This window comes from Pelobates fuscus, chromosome 7 (assembly GCF_036172605.1).
Source record: "Pelobates fuscus isolate aPelFus1 chromosome 7, aPelFus1.pri, whole genome shotgun sequence".
Taxonomy (NCBI): domain Eukaryota; kingdom Metazoa; phylum Chordata; class Amphibia; order Anura; family Pelobatidae; genus Pelobates; species Pelobates fuscus.
In genome coordinates, this window is record NC_086323.1 from 17,777,471 (window position 1) to 17,792,576 (window position 15,106).

General features: G+C 38.8%; 1 protein-coding gene across 1 annotated transcript in view; it reads right to left on the reverse strand.

The window, feature by feature from the left end:
- Positions 1-3,162: 3,162 nt before the first annotated feature.
- The window catches only part of POMGNT1 (protein O-linked mannose N-acetylglucosaminyltransferase 1 (beta 1,2-)), a 32,950-nt gene continuing 21,006 nt past the window's right edge, over positions 3,163-15,106 (reverse strand). The window contains exons 15-22 of the mRNA XM_063427740.1: positions 14,798-14,870; positions 14,374-14,502; positions 8,801-8,926; positions 7,677-7,741; positions 6,693-6,737; positions 5,579-5,714; positions 4,909-5,018; positions 3,163-3,532 (exon numbers count right to left, since the gene is read on the reverse strand). Of these exons, the coding sequence (XP_063283810.1) occupies positions 3,445-3,532; positions 4,909-5,018; positions 5,579-5,714; positions 6,693-6,737; positions 7,677-7,741; positions 8,801-8,926; positions 14,374-14,502; positions 14,798-14,870 (772 nt within the window). The 3' untranslated portion in view covers positions 3,163-3,444. The remainder of the gene's footprint in view (positions 3,533-4,908; positions 5,019-5,578; positions 5,715-6,692; positions 6,738-7,676; positions 7,742-8,800; positions 8,927-14,373; positions 14,503-14,797; positions 14,871-15,106) is intronic.

Consider the following 15,106-nt stretch of genomic DNA (forward strand, 5'->3'; position numbering starts at 1 on the left):
TGTAACGGCAATATTTTACATTGCAGGAACAAATGACTAGGTCACTGTACCCAGACCACTTTATAGCGTCCCTTCAAACAGAGGCACAACAAGCAAAATATTAATTTACACCGGCGAGAGTGGCACAGATTACAAATACTCAGATAATGAAAAATTATTTAAGTTTTTACTTCCATGTATATTATACGCCATATTAATACAAAATAAACAATTCCAGTGTTCAAAGTTAAATTATGTCCTAAAACTGGCAACAGATCGTATCGTACAGTAGCTTTGCATCTTATAAATTACAGAGGATATCAAGTAAATATTTCTGTATGTTACTATGCCCGTCACTGTTAGATGCCACATCATGTTGGAGATAAAATGAAACAAACATATCACTGGAAACATAGGTCTTAAATTATTTGATAAATGTATGGAAATGTTCAATAAAACAGGGTGCAGACAAAAAGAGTTCTAGTACAATCATTTATGGAATTTAGGGTTTAATTGTAGGGCGTAAGCAATTGAGATGCAAAACAAATAGAACTAACATGACTTTGATTTCATTTATTTGGATAAGCGTTTCAAATAAATTCATCTTTTAAAATATGTTAATATACTTTTTATATAGGATAGTTTTTTTAAATCTTAATATTTAGAAAAAAAATTATTTGAGAAGCCTATCCAAAAATATTAAATCAAGTCCAATATTTATTTTTGTTATGTCATTTACAAGGCTGCCAGTTCAAAGTTAATTCACTATTTAGTGAGTAAACATCAGCTGGAGTTTGTGAACATGGAAGCGCTGATACATTTGAGTGAAAAATTCAAACATTTCAAACAGCGTTTTAACGTGTCTGAATGAGGAAGGCCTTGTTTACAGAAGGAGAACTTTAAAGGACCACTCTAGGCACCCAGACCACTTCAGCTTAATGAGGTGGTCTGGGTGCCCGGTCCCTCTAGGATTAACCCTTTTTTTGTAAACATAGCAGTTTCCGAGAAACTGCTATGTTTATACTGAGGGTTAATCCAGCCTCCAAAACCTCTAGTGGCTGTCTCATTGACAGCCGCTAGAGGCGCTTGCGTGATTCTCACTGTGAAAATCACAGTGAGAGCACGCAAGCGTCCATAGGAAAGCATTGTAAATGCTTTCCTATGCGACCGGCTGAATGCGAGCGCGGCTCCTGCCGCGCATGCGCATTCAGCCGATGACGTTGCGAGGAAGAAGAGGAAGAGGAAAGCTCCCCGCCCGGCGCTGGAGAAAAAGGTAAGTTTAACCCCTTCCTCCCCCCAGAGCCCGGCAGGAGTGGGTCCCTGAGGGTGGGGGCACCCTCAGGGCACTATAGTGCCAGGAAAACGAGTATGTTTTCCTGGCACTAGAGTGGTCCTTTAATAAAATTTTAGAAAATTTGCGAAAAGTTAACACCTAAAGAAAAATGACTGTAGGAATCTGCAGACTTTAAAAGACAGGTATTTACTACACCACCAATTGACCAAGAAACTTCACATGTTAGGAACAGGAAAAATAGAGTTGAGGAATTTTTAAAATACATCTATTTTAACCTAAAATGTGCAATTTCCCGGTCAGTTTTCCACAATAAGCCGTTTACTGAATAAATCTTCAGTGTGTCTTTTGTATGAAGCCTGCCCAAAAAGTCATTAGTAAAGGAGGGCATTCTACTACTGTCATCGCTTAGTAAATCTAATTCTTCAACCACTGCATACTGGCTCAACAATAGAGTTTGTGTTATTAAACGGGCCTTTACCAGAAGGGTACGCACGGACGCACGCACAACAGAAAACACACTCACACCTTAAAGGAGAAAGGCATCAGTAGTTATACACTTGTTTGTTCTTCTGTAAAGCATTTATAAGGAGCATAGGACCTTTCCAAACGTGTCATTAATATGTAGGAACTTTTGTTTTATATAGAATATGTTGGTAGACTAAAGTTTGGGGATTTACACATCCAACCACTTACTTAACAGGAATATATAAAATCAGAGCTGTAGGGCTTAGACGTTTAAGTATTATGCTACTAATCAGGTCTTATAAATTACTAGCCACTGCAAGCCATAGTGTATATATAACATTCATTACCGTGACCCTGTGCGTGCAGAGGCTATGAGGGCACATACACACGTATGGCACTTTGGAATAAAAACAAGCCCTTGTGGAAATAGGTGCCTGAGAACACCTAGTGCATCATGGGGAGTGTATTGGCAGTGTGGTTTACAATTACTACCTCCTAATCCCAGTAAACATTTCTTCATTTTTTAATTTGGCCAAGAGAAAGAGAAACTGTCACTATCAGAAAATGTACAGTTTAACTTTTAAGTTCTTTCACTCTCAGGGCATGAAGAATTTATCCCTTGGAAGTAATTGCAAAGCTGGATAGCCAGCACTACAACTTCCAGCAATACCAGTCAGCAGTGATAAGGTTACTCATTTTAACCGAAATCCCTGTAGAATTCCTTGGGAGACAAAATAGACCTCCTTTGTTGTACAAGTTGTGTATCATTTATGGTAAACTTTACATCAGGACAACAGTCCCATGGTCGCTCCCTGTTTAGCTACAAATATATAGTCCAGCATTCAGGTCACATAGAATAACTCTTTACAGGGAAGTACAGCTCCATCAGCCGGGTTTCATCTTGACAGGTTGATTGGCTTTGTTGACGAGGTAAACAAGAGGAACAAGTGACATAGCACAGGTTAGCAAAGTAACATACAGCAATAAGGCACCGCAGAAGCTTAGCTACTGTCTAGAGGGTGACAGCAATCAAACAGCTGCAAACTGCAGGAAATGCTCAGATAAAGATAGGTTCCATTCAGCGACAGGAATAAGTCCTTCTAATCAAGAGTCGTCTAAAAATGGGTCCACACGGAGCAGCCATAGGCAAAGAATGCAACCGGAACATGAGAACACAAAGGAATTTAAAATGTAGTTCTTTGTCTGTAATAAATAAAATGATGTCTCAAAACAAACAAACAAACAAAAAAACAGTTTAGATGCACGTGTTCTAACACTGATCTTGGAAAAAATGAAATGAAAAAGGACTGTTGCTTTCCGATGTTGGATAATGTTTTGATAGGCTGTAACATTGAACGAGAGCAAGGTACCCGAGTAGTGTTCGATCCTCTCCATGCAGTCTGTTCTTTTGAGCAGAATTAGTGTTTTCCATTAAAATTGGAATAATGCCAACATTCCAATTTCCCTTCCATGAAAAGTCTGCAAAATATCAGTTGATCAACCCAGCATAAAAAAAAAGAAAAAAAAAAAAAAGAAATTGAGAGTTTACAAAAAAAAAAATGCTACAAGATCGGACGGTGCAGTTCCGTGTCTCGTGAGATCTGTAATATATTAAAGACATTTCTCACAGGTCCCAGAAAGCACTGCTGGAGGACGCACCCCCTGGTGACTGGACGGCATTATATAGACCATTTTAGATTCAGTGGTCAGGACTGATCAAGCCCAGGTGCAGCAACTTCCTCTTTGGGCGGAGGTTCAATGTAAATCGGAGTTACAGAAGAAGGTTTCTTAGCCCTGCAAGAGAAATGGATTTAGGTAAAACAGAAATCAGGACACTAAATGTTGCATGCTTCACTCACCCATCTCTACCAGAAAGCAGGATGTACTCTCTTAAGTGTGTTTACAAAATGCAAATGTGGATTGCCACTGACTTGCACACGCACGATACTGGTGTCATCTGCATTTGCAACTTTTTCCATGCCACAAATTTGGGTAGCTCTAGGTGGTGATCTGCTAATTTATAGAGCGAGTTCTGCAGATGCAGCCAAAGTATTAACAATTTACACCATTATTATTGCGATTTATATAGCGCCAACCGATTCCGTAGCGCTTTACAATATTATTAGAGGGACTATAAATAGGACAATTACAAGAAAACTTACAGAAACGAAGGGTTGAAGAGGGCCCTGCTCAAACGAGCTTACAGTCTATAGGAGGTATAAAACACATTAGGACAGGGAATAGAAGTCAAATTAGGTGGGAGTGGAGCAGAGCTGGAGGAGAGAGTAGAGTGCTTCCCTTCAGGAAAGAGCAAGAGACAGGTATGTAAGGTAGAGGTTACTCTGGGAGGCCATAGGCTTTCCTAAATAAATTAGTTTTAAGGCACATCTTAAATAATTGAAGACTAGGGGAGAGTCTGATGGTGGTAGGCAGGATATCCCATAGGACGAGAGCCGCCCACGAAATGTCCTGCAAGTGTGAGTTGGCCGTACGGGTATGAGCAGCAGACAGAAGGTGGTCACAGGCAGAGCGGAGAGACCGAGAAGGGGCATACCTATGGATCTGTGAGGAGATATAAGAGAGGCTAAGATTATTCAGTGCTTTATAGGTATGGGTTAGCACTTTGAATTGGCTCCTATAGCATACAGGGAGCCAATGTAAGGACTGACAGAGGGGTGAGGTGTGAGAGGACCGACTAGAGAGGAAAATCAGTCTGGCGTCAGCATTCATTACAGACTGTAGCGGGGCAATACTGCTATTGGAAAGACCAATTAGGAGAGAGTTACAATAGTCCGTGCGAGAGATTACTAGAGCATGGACAAGCTCTTTAGTAGCGTGTGTAAGAAAGGGGCGGAAGCAGGGAATGTTTTTGAGGTGGAATTGGCATTGGCATGCAGTAAGAAAGTTGTGGCTAGTCATTCTGTGCCCGTTAAGCAAGGGATATTCTAAAACAGTCAATAAATAACAATTTTAAACAAAAAAAATTGCAGAAAAAAAAGTAGATATAAAGAAATGTCAAGCTTAAGGCACACAAAATAAATCCTTACTATGTCTACATAAAGGTAGATCAATCCCTCACTATCAATATTAGTGTATCTATATACCGATCTCTCTCTTTACCCCCATCTCTCCACGGATAGACAGACAGACAGGATAGTAGTTAAACTTACGCATATGGAGAGAAAGGGCACCCAACCACCAGAAAATGGTTCTTCTTTCTAAAAAGACGCCAAAGCCCCCTGTGGTTACCTCTGACATCCAGGTCCCACACATGCAGGCACTGCAAAGAGAAACAAACCAAAATCGATAAAATTCCAGAGAGATAATATTTATTATTCAAGAAAAATCATCATTTACTGCAATCGAACTCCACTACTCGCAATGTCGGTCATGTTTTCAGCATAATAACATTATTTGCCAGTAATTGCTTATATGTTTTGAGGTTTTACTTTCAAAACGTGTCTTGTTTTAATGTTACGGTATTGTAATTTTTTTGTAATTTTATAGGAATAACTTTCCGGTTGCAGAATCCAAATGTTAATGGACAGATCCAATTGTGCAAATTGTTTGGTAGAAGAGTCAAGTAAAGTGGACTATTGGAAACGGTGGGTGGGTGTTATCAGTGGAAGCTAGTTAACATTCTTACAATACGTAAGGGGAGGGGGAGGCTGAAGAAAAACTATTTCTTAATAGCCATATTAAAGTGATCCTTTGGCTCTTCATTTACAGTACACGGCTACAAAGGATACATATACGCTGTTTGAGAGCATGTACACAACAGTCTACATTCAGAAAGGTTTACCCTGCACCCAAAATAAACATATGCAAGTAAAAAAATACCTTTGCAAGCTGAGTCCACGTGGTAAAATCCGCTTCTTGCTCCATCCGGATATACATAACATAGGTTTTTCCCTCAGTGTCTGGGATGAAGGAATCCTCACAAGGATTTTTGCTGTGATCCAACAACTCGGCCTCACTGCAAAGAGAAGAGAAACTGGGGTGTAAGATGTGCTGCATCATCATCAATTCGACTCTCGGACTTTTAACTGCAAAATTAAAGTCTGTGAGGTGTAGACTGGTTAATGCACTAACTGCAGGACACACTCAGAACTGCAGGTACCTTTTGTAGCGGAGAGGTTTCATCCGTCAGAAGTCAATAGATTTAGCAGATAATCCATAATGGTATTTTAAAGAAATGTAATAAAAGTGGTTGCTAAAGCATTGAAAGCAGTAAATAAATAAAGTGATAACATTCACGGTTTCCTCTATGCTGTGATACCCATTTTATTTATTTTTTGCTGACCGTTATTGTGTCAGTATATACATTATCAACCTCCATGTGGCAATCGATATCGTACACCAGTACCCGGTCATGTGATCAGATTTAGAATATTCCTCAATCATCTGACCCACATGGTAGGAAGTAACTTGAACAGCCTTATTAAACCAATAAAATAAATTCCATCAAAGGAAAACCAACAAGAAAATGGGATGTAGCTTATGTATATAGTGTGAATGAGCAATCTTCGTTTAGTGTAAAATATACTGCAGTTTCCATTAATTACGCTCTCTGCAGTACTCTACAGACATCCGTCTGTCTGCATCACTGGCAGCAGCTTTATAGTCACTAATTGCAGGAAGGTCTTCCGCTCATGTACCAAAAAGTCTGAGGTCACTATAATATTCCTAAGGAGCCTATCTTAATACATTCTACAGCATATCAAAATGTCCATGTTGGTTCCAATCTAAGGTGGGTAATAACATTTATCCTTCATAACATGATTGAAAGTGGAAAATATCACTGAATCTATCCTAGCAAAATACTATATTGCACAAACAGTCCTGGAGCAAAGTGTTCTAACGTTTGGTTAGCTGTTAGAGGAGCTGATATTTTGGTGCAAATTGCATATTCTAACACTTAATCCTTTGACTCGTCAGGCAGACAATACTCTACCTTAGTATTCTGTGGATTTCTATCTCGTAGGCGTCTTTTTTCAAGCTGGAAACGAACAAACAAGGAATGATTTGTTAATAAAGGAAGTGTCTATTCTACACAAGTCCTGAAGTTCTTGTTCTGAAGAATAAGGATGGGACATGCCAGCCAAAACCAATCGTACACGAGTCAGGCAAACCCATATGGGGACATTTCACTTTGCACACCTAGTAATCACCAACAGGTTTATTTACCAAAATTAGAATTGTGAGGAATTCAACATGAATCCAAAATGAGTTTCAAATTCAAGGCCAAAGTAGCAGAAATGGAGGCATTGCTGATTTGGAGCATTTTTCCAGTTTGACTACTTCGGACTTAAATGCAAAATTCACTTTGAAATCCCGACAATTCTGACCGTAGTGAATAACCCTGTGTTACATTAAGGGGGATTCTTTAAACTGGGGGTATTTTGGGGAGCAGCGCCTCTCCATGACGATTACACTTTGTGTAGGAATTGCATCTTCCAGAGCTCAGCTGCTAGAATAATGCTCATTATTGCGCACCCCAGCAATTATTTCACAGATGAGTCAGTCTTCACGGCTGTGGTAAAATACAGGATGGTCCCGCTCTCCTTTATGCAATGTTATACATGGCTGTGTCATGCCAATTAAAACGGAACACGTGCCGAGAGACCAATCCATAGGCAGATTTGGATCTTAATCATATTTTGACTTCTCGTTAGGATCTTTGGTTTTGTTGTTAATTTTCACACATTTCCAGTATACCCATCCTTTACTGAAAAGTGAATGTAGCAACCATTTCACTCTCCAAGTTAATTTCAGTACAATGTAAAATGTACAACATTAGTCTCACGGCAGCAAATAGGTGGTATGCATTGCCAGCTGCTACTGAAAGCCTCCCAGAAAGGAGTTAATAAGGCAACGTGTTACTCGCGTGGTAAAATAAAATGTAAAATTACAATTTTGCTCAATAAAATGGACATACCTTTCCACGTTCATCATCTGTACATTTGGAACGGTGTTGAACTTGTGTTTTTTAAAATAAGCTTCCTGCATTTAAAAAATAAATAAATAAAAAAATAAAAATAAATTATGAATGGTATATACAGGATTTTACACCCCTCCCTGTAACAGGGCCTCATTCCAGGGCCCACTAACCTTGTCCACTGCAGAGAGTCCCAGAAGGAAGGATTTCCCAGGTAAGTGGATTAATCTCACGACAGCAGATATGTTACTAGGATAGGTACAATGGCGCTGTGGCAGGCTTTTTTATTTTTTTGTATTTTTTTAAACTTGTTACATTCTGTGAGCTTTGAAATTGCCGTTTAGAAAACACACAGTTAAAGACCGTTCATTAACCATATTTTCTAGTAATGGTAAACAATTATGCTAATCTTGCTTTTCCATGAGGCTATCCAGACTTTATTAACACTCCCCAGTTAGTGCCTGCTACCATTATTTAACCTGCACTCACACTTGCAGCACGAGACACAAAAACGTCATGCAGCTGTTACAACGTTAGTAAGTGTGACATTTCAAACAGAGCAGAGGGTGCAGCAATTCTTTGAAAAAGCGATAATTGAGCCATGAGTCAGAACACATACCTAGGGACACTACTTTTAACGTAAGTTTTACCTGGAACACTACCATGTATTCCTAATAGTTAAAATAAGCCTTTTCATTTACCTTATTTCTCCCAGCGCTCTGATCTTACTGTGGTTGCCATTCCTCCACTGGCTGATATTATCAATCTTCATGATCTTGGTGAATCCAGTGCTTTCCCATAAGGAAGCATTAGGAGGCTAGTGCTTGCTGCACTAATCAGCATTTCCTCATAGAGATGCATTGAATCATTGCATCTCTATGGGAGTGTTCAGCGTCTCGATGCCGAGCGTGGAGACGCTGAACGTCAGTCTTACAATCTTTGCAGAATCAAACCCAGGAAGCCCCTCTAGATGCTGTTAGAGAGACACTAGAGACCGTGTTACACAGTAATGTAAACACTGCTTTATCTAAATACAGCAAACTTCACTGATTTTGGTGTTTGTGTCCTTTTAATGAACAAAAAAAAAATAAAAAAAATAAGTAGTAGGACAAATTCTTACTTACGTGGAAATAGCCATTCATGTTAAGTCCTACAATGCCAAAATGATATGATCTTGAAACATCTGGGATAAGGCATTCCCTGCCCTTTCTTTGTTCAGGCATTCTCATCCACATATCCCAGTCCCATAGCTACTGGACACAAGGAGTTTAAAAAAACAAACAAAATAACACCTTGTTAAAAATCAATTTTACATTAAAATTATACCCATTTTACATCACATTCCTCTATTCATATAGAAAACCTCATGACATCACACTGTTCTGTTCGGTCACATATTAAGTATTATATCACAGTGTTCTACTCAGAGTAAACCACATCACAGGGTTCTATTCAGACTAATGAGAAACCTTATATAACATCACCCAGCTCTATTCATTCAGATACCACCCTTAGATTACATCACAGTATTCAATACAGCCAGATGATAACGTTGCATGACATACTGTTCTAACCAGTCAGTACTTGTCCTCATTATACCAGTTTCTATTCAGTCTGATAGGGTTAAATCCTATAGGACATCGCCCAGTTCTATTCAGTTCGAAATAAATCTCAATATTACACCACAGTGTTCTAGCCAGCAAGACAAGTTTCATGACATCACAGTGTTCTATTCGGCCAGATGATAAAACTCATATTACATCACAGCGTTCTATACCGTTAGTAATAAACCTAATGACATCACAGCATTCTATGCTGTTAGTAATAAACCTCATGACATCACAGCGTTCTATGCCGTTAGTAATAAACCTCATGACATCACAGCATTCTATGCCGTTAGTAATAAACCTCATGACATCACAGCGTTCTATGCCGTTAGTAATAAACCTCATGACATCAGTGTTCTATGCCGTTAGTAATAAACCTCATGACATCACAGCATTCTATGCCGTTAGTAATAAACCTCATGACATCACAGCATTCTATGCCGTTAGTAATAAACCTCATGACATCACAGCGTTCTATGCCGTTAGTAATAAACCTCATGACATCAGTGTTCTATGCCGTTAGTAATAAACCTCATGACATCCGTGTTCTATGCAGTTAGTAATAAACCTCATGACATCACAGTGTTCTATGCAGTTAGTAATAAACCTCATGACATCAGTGTTCTATGCAGTTAGTAATAAACCTCATGACATCAGTGTTCTATGCAGTTAGTAATAAACCTCATGACATCCGTGTTCTATGCAGTTAGTAATAAACCTCATGACATCACAGTGTTCTATGCAGTTAGTAATAAACCTCATGACATCCGTGTTCTATGCAGTTAGTAATAAACCTCATGACATCACAGTGTTCTATGCAGTTAGTAATAAACCTCATGACATCACAGTGTTCTATGCAGTTAGTAATAAACCTCATGACATCCGTGTTCTATGCAGTTAGTAATAAACCTCATGACATCACAGTGTTCTATGCAGTTAGTAATAAACCTCATGACATCACAGTGTTCTATTCAGCCAGATAGTAGACCTCATGACATCACAGTATTCATTTCAGCCACATAATTATTCATATATGACATCACCCACTTCTATTCAGTAAGATGACAAACCTCAATATTGCATCACAGTGTTCTAATCAGCCAGATAAACCTCTCAAGACACCATTCTGGTCAAGGAAACTTCAAAAATACAGCATCTATTTTTATTCATATGACATCATCCACTTCCAGATATTCCGAAATAAACCTCAATATTACATCACACACGATTTGTCACCAACAAATGAATTGTCAAAGTGTATTCAAAGTGAATTTCAACTTTTATGGCCAGAGTATCAGAACTGGAATCAAACCAGACTTGGAGAATATCTCCAGTTCCCCTATTTTGGCCTTACATTTGAATTCCAGACAATTCTCACTTTAGTGAATAACTGACAGTTTTCTTTTCAGCCAGTTAAAGGGAAACTCCAGTGCCAGGAAAACGATCCGTTTTCCTGGCATTGGAGGGTCCCTCTCCCTCCCACCCCCCAATCCCCGGTTACTGAAGGGGTGAAAACCCCTTCAGTGACTTACCTGAGGCAGCGGCGATGTCCCTCGTCGCTGTCTCCGCAACGCTCCTCTTCATTGCGTCGGCTGGTGGGCGAGACTGATCTCGCCCACCGGCCGAAGGGACCTAATGCGCATGCGCGGCAATGCCGCGCATGCGCATTACGTCTCCCCATAGGAAAGCATTGAAAAATAATTTCAATGCTTTCCTATGGGGTTTTGAGCTACGCTGGAGGCCCTCACACAGCGTGAGGACGTCCAGCGACGCTCTAGCACAGGTTTCCTGTGCTAGAACCCAGGAAGTGACCTCTAGTGGCTGTCTAATAGACAGCCACTAGAGGTGGAGTTAACCCTGCAATGTAATTATTGCAGTTTATAAAAAACTGCAATAAATTTAATTACACTTGCAAGGTTAAGAGTAGTGGGAGTTGGCACCCAGACCACTCCAATGAGCAGAAGTGGTCTGGGTGCCTAGAGTGTCCCTTTAAACCTCATGTGAATAAGCGAATGAATATGTGTCTATGCTAATTCTTATACAATGTAACCTAAACTTGTGTCAAAGTGCATTACTTTTTTTGATGTACAACAAACCTCTCAATAAAAATGTATACAATGAAAGAAAAAAAAAAAACACGCATTTGACATGGTCCTGTTTTATTCAGTCATCCAAGACCGTGCTGGACAAATGTGCTTGGAATCGAGGAGCTAGCTAAAAAAGTTAGGAGCCAGATTTTCCCTTGCCAATCGCCTCAGCCCTCCATCAACCACCAGAACGCACGCCCACGCGCCTTTTCCAGAGCAGGCAGGCAGGCCACCTGCATTCACTTTCATTCGGCCACCTCCGTCCACCTCCACTCACAGTCAGCCAGCTACATCAGAGGCTGAACAAGCCAACAAATCCCAGGCATCAGGACAAAGATCCTAGTCGCCACAGCAAACTGTCTCCTGGGATTTTTCGAGCCCTGATCTAAGAAACCTCATGTAACATAATGTTCTCTCCTTAACATTCTGCTAGTGTCAAGAAGGATGTGCAGAGTTTGAGCCCTTCTAATTGTCTGAAAAATATCAAAGTATTTCAGGTGTATATTAAAAACATAACCTTTAATAGTCAGGTATATTAATAAAGGTACTTACCTTTTAGATTCAGATCATATTTGTTCTAAGATTCTTATATTTAAGTATAAGAAGTTTAAAAAAAAAAAAAAAGACTATGAAAAATTAGGTCCATTAAGAATCATTCTGAAGGAAAACCTCAAATTAAGTATAAATATACAGTAGGTCAGTTTAATCTAGACCAGGCATAGGCAGCCTTCAGCACTCCAGATGTTGTGGACTACATCCCCCATAATGCTCTTACACCAATAATGCTGGCAAAGCATCATGGGAGGCGTAGTCCAAAACATCTGGAGTGCCGAAGGTTGCCTGTGCCTGATCTAAACTAATAAAGCACCACCTGCTAAGACGCGGTTACAAATAGACAAATAAACACACAAAGTCGGTTTTATCTGAACTAGTAAAACCCAACCTATAGGAACAGGGTAATAAGTAATATAATTATAAGTCATACACAAATTGGATAAAACCAAAAGGTATTTTAACCCACTATTTATCTAAAAATCCAAGCCAAAAAAAGAAGGCAGATACAAATATGTTTGAACTAGGCAGTAGTATATTTCATCATCCAATTATGCATCAGTGTAATATAACTGTTGAACACAAGGGGTCAGTAAAGTTACTATAGTTTTCGCAGTCACCTCTAAAAGTATTGTGTTAGTCTGGTCGGTGCATGCATGTCTAAGATTCAGACACCAAGGTTCCCTTTTCCATCAATAGATGGTGCTAAGATATTGCATACTAAAAGCTGCTTGAAAACTATTAGTGAAAACGGCATACAAAAATGTTAGCGCAAGGAAAAATACTAATAAAGACCAAAGTAAACAGACCACCATGGTGGGGGATAGCAGACTGGATGTTCCCTAGAATAACTATGCTACAAAATGAGCCAGCTAGTCCCTGCATGCAAGAATCACTCAACAAAGTAAAATGAGGTGTGTTTGTTAAATAAAGTTTTCAACTATCAGGGACGATAACAGCTGCTAGAGGATAGTAGGCAGAACAGCACCAGACTGTGTGTCACCCGGTGAGTGACGCCAGTATCATCAGGACTGCTAATCCAGCTTTCTTATAGGGTGGGTCTTTTCACTTTAAACCACATTCTTATAGATTAGTAGTTCCGATAAAACTAAGTTTGTGTGTGTGTAACCATATTCAATGGGTTGGGTCTCTTTATAACAAATTCTTTGCAGGTGGGGATTTATTCGTTTAGATTGAATTGACTTCCTGTACACATACTCAATCTGAGATTTCCTGCAGAATGACTCTTAACAGACCTAATTTTTCATTGTCTTTTTTATTTTTCGTAATTATTTTATTATAAATATGACCTTAATCTAATAAGTAAACTGTTAAAGGTTATGTTTTATTATACAGCACCATTTACATTTTTCATTATAACATTCTCATTATAATGAATACTCAATAAACTCCGTGTTCTATCCAGTAAGATGACAAACGACAAACCTCATATTATAACCCAGTTTCATTCAGTCTAATATACTTTAATATTACATCACAGTGTTCAATTCAGTCAGGCAGTAATAATCAAATGACATCAGTGTCCTATTCAGTAAGCCAGTAATTATCAAATTACATCACAGTATTCTATTCAGCCAGATAACAAGCCTCACGGACATCAGTGTCCTATCCAGTCAGATAACACTTCACAATATCAGTGTTTTATTCACCCAGATAAAAAAGAAACCTCATATGACATAATTTGGTTCTATTTAGTTAAAAGAAACTTCAATATTATTTCACTGTGTTCTATTCAAGACAATAAACCCAACACATCATATTTTATAAAGTCATAATACCTCATTTGACATTACACTGTTATATACAGTCATAATATTTTTAGATGACATCACACTGTTATATACAGTCATAATATTTTTAGATGACATCACACTGTTATATACAGTCATAATATTTTTAGATGACATCACACTGTTCCATGCAGTCAGATAAACATCATATGACATCACACTGTTCCATGCAGTCAGATAAACATCATATGACATCACACTGTTCCATGCAGTCAGATAAACATCATATGACATCACACTGTTCCATGCAGTCAGATAAACATCATATGACATCACACTGTTTCATGCAGTCAGATAAACATCATATGACATCACACTGTTCCATGCAGTCAGATAAACATCATATGACATCACACTGTTCCATGCAGTCAGATAAACATCATACTTTCCATGCAGTCAGATAATCATATGACATCACACTGTTCCATGCAGTCAGATAATCATATGACATCACACTGCTCCATGCAGTCAGATAAACAATTGATATCAGACTGTTCTATTCAGTCATAAAAACATTATGACAACATGGTTCTACTCAGTCATACAAACATAACACTGTTCTACGCAGTCAGATAATCATCATATGATGTCACACTATTCGATGCGGTCAGACAGAGTAGAATGAAAGGAAAGCACTTGCTTTTTCTGGAGTTGGCCACTTTGGTTCTAGTTCATCCTTATACAGGTTCTTTCGTAAAACCCACCCCAAGCCAGGCATGGTCTCCACTCTATACAGGAGGGATGGATCCTCAGCAGTATGTTCATATCCCTGAAAGATACCCACACTTTGTTAGAAATGTGCAAATTCTAATTAAACAGGAAATAAAACTACTACACATTAGGAATTCTGCAACCACCAGAATAGCTACCTGTGCGTTTACACAAACATTTCACAAGCTTCACAGTCATCAACGTGATTATACCATTTATGGATATAAAACACCAACTCTTTTTCAAAAGCTACGAGGGGTAAACAAAACTTAGTAGAAACAGCTCAAGCAAGATAACTCTTTAAAGACACACATCATGTCAAACATCTCACAACTGGCAATAGTGTGACCAACCTGATCATTCCAAGCAGAGATACAATACAGACTCTCATCCTCTTCCAGTAAGTGAATTGTTTGACTCAGGAAACTGTAACAAAATGTGGATGTTAAACAAGTTAAAATATAATGAAAGCAAAAAAAAAAAAAAAATAACTGGATGTGTCAGCACTTAACTAATGTGTTTCTCCCTGTTTCCAGGCTTCCTTCACAGTCTCCTCTCACCCTTACTTGGGAGGGGTTAAATAACCTCTCCAATGCGTATGCCCATTACATTAGAAACCTTTCAATCTTACATAATACAATTTTATATTTCCAACAATACAC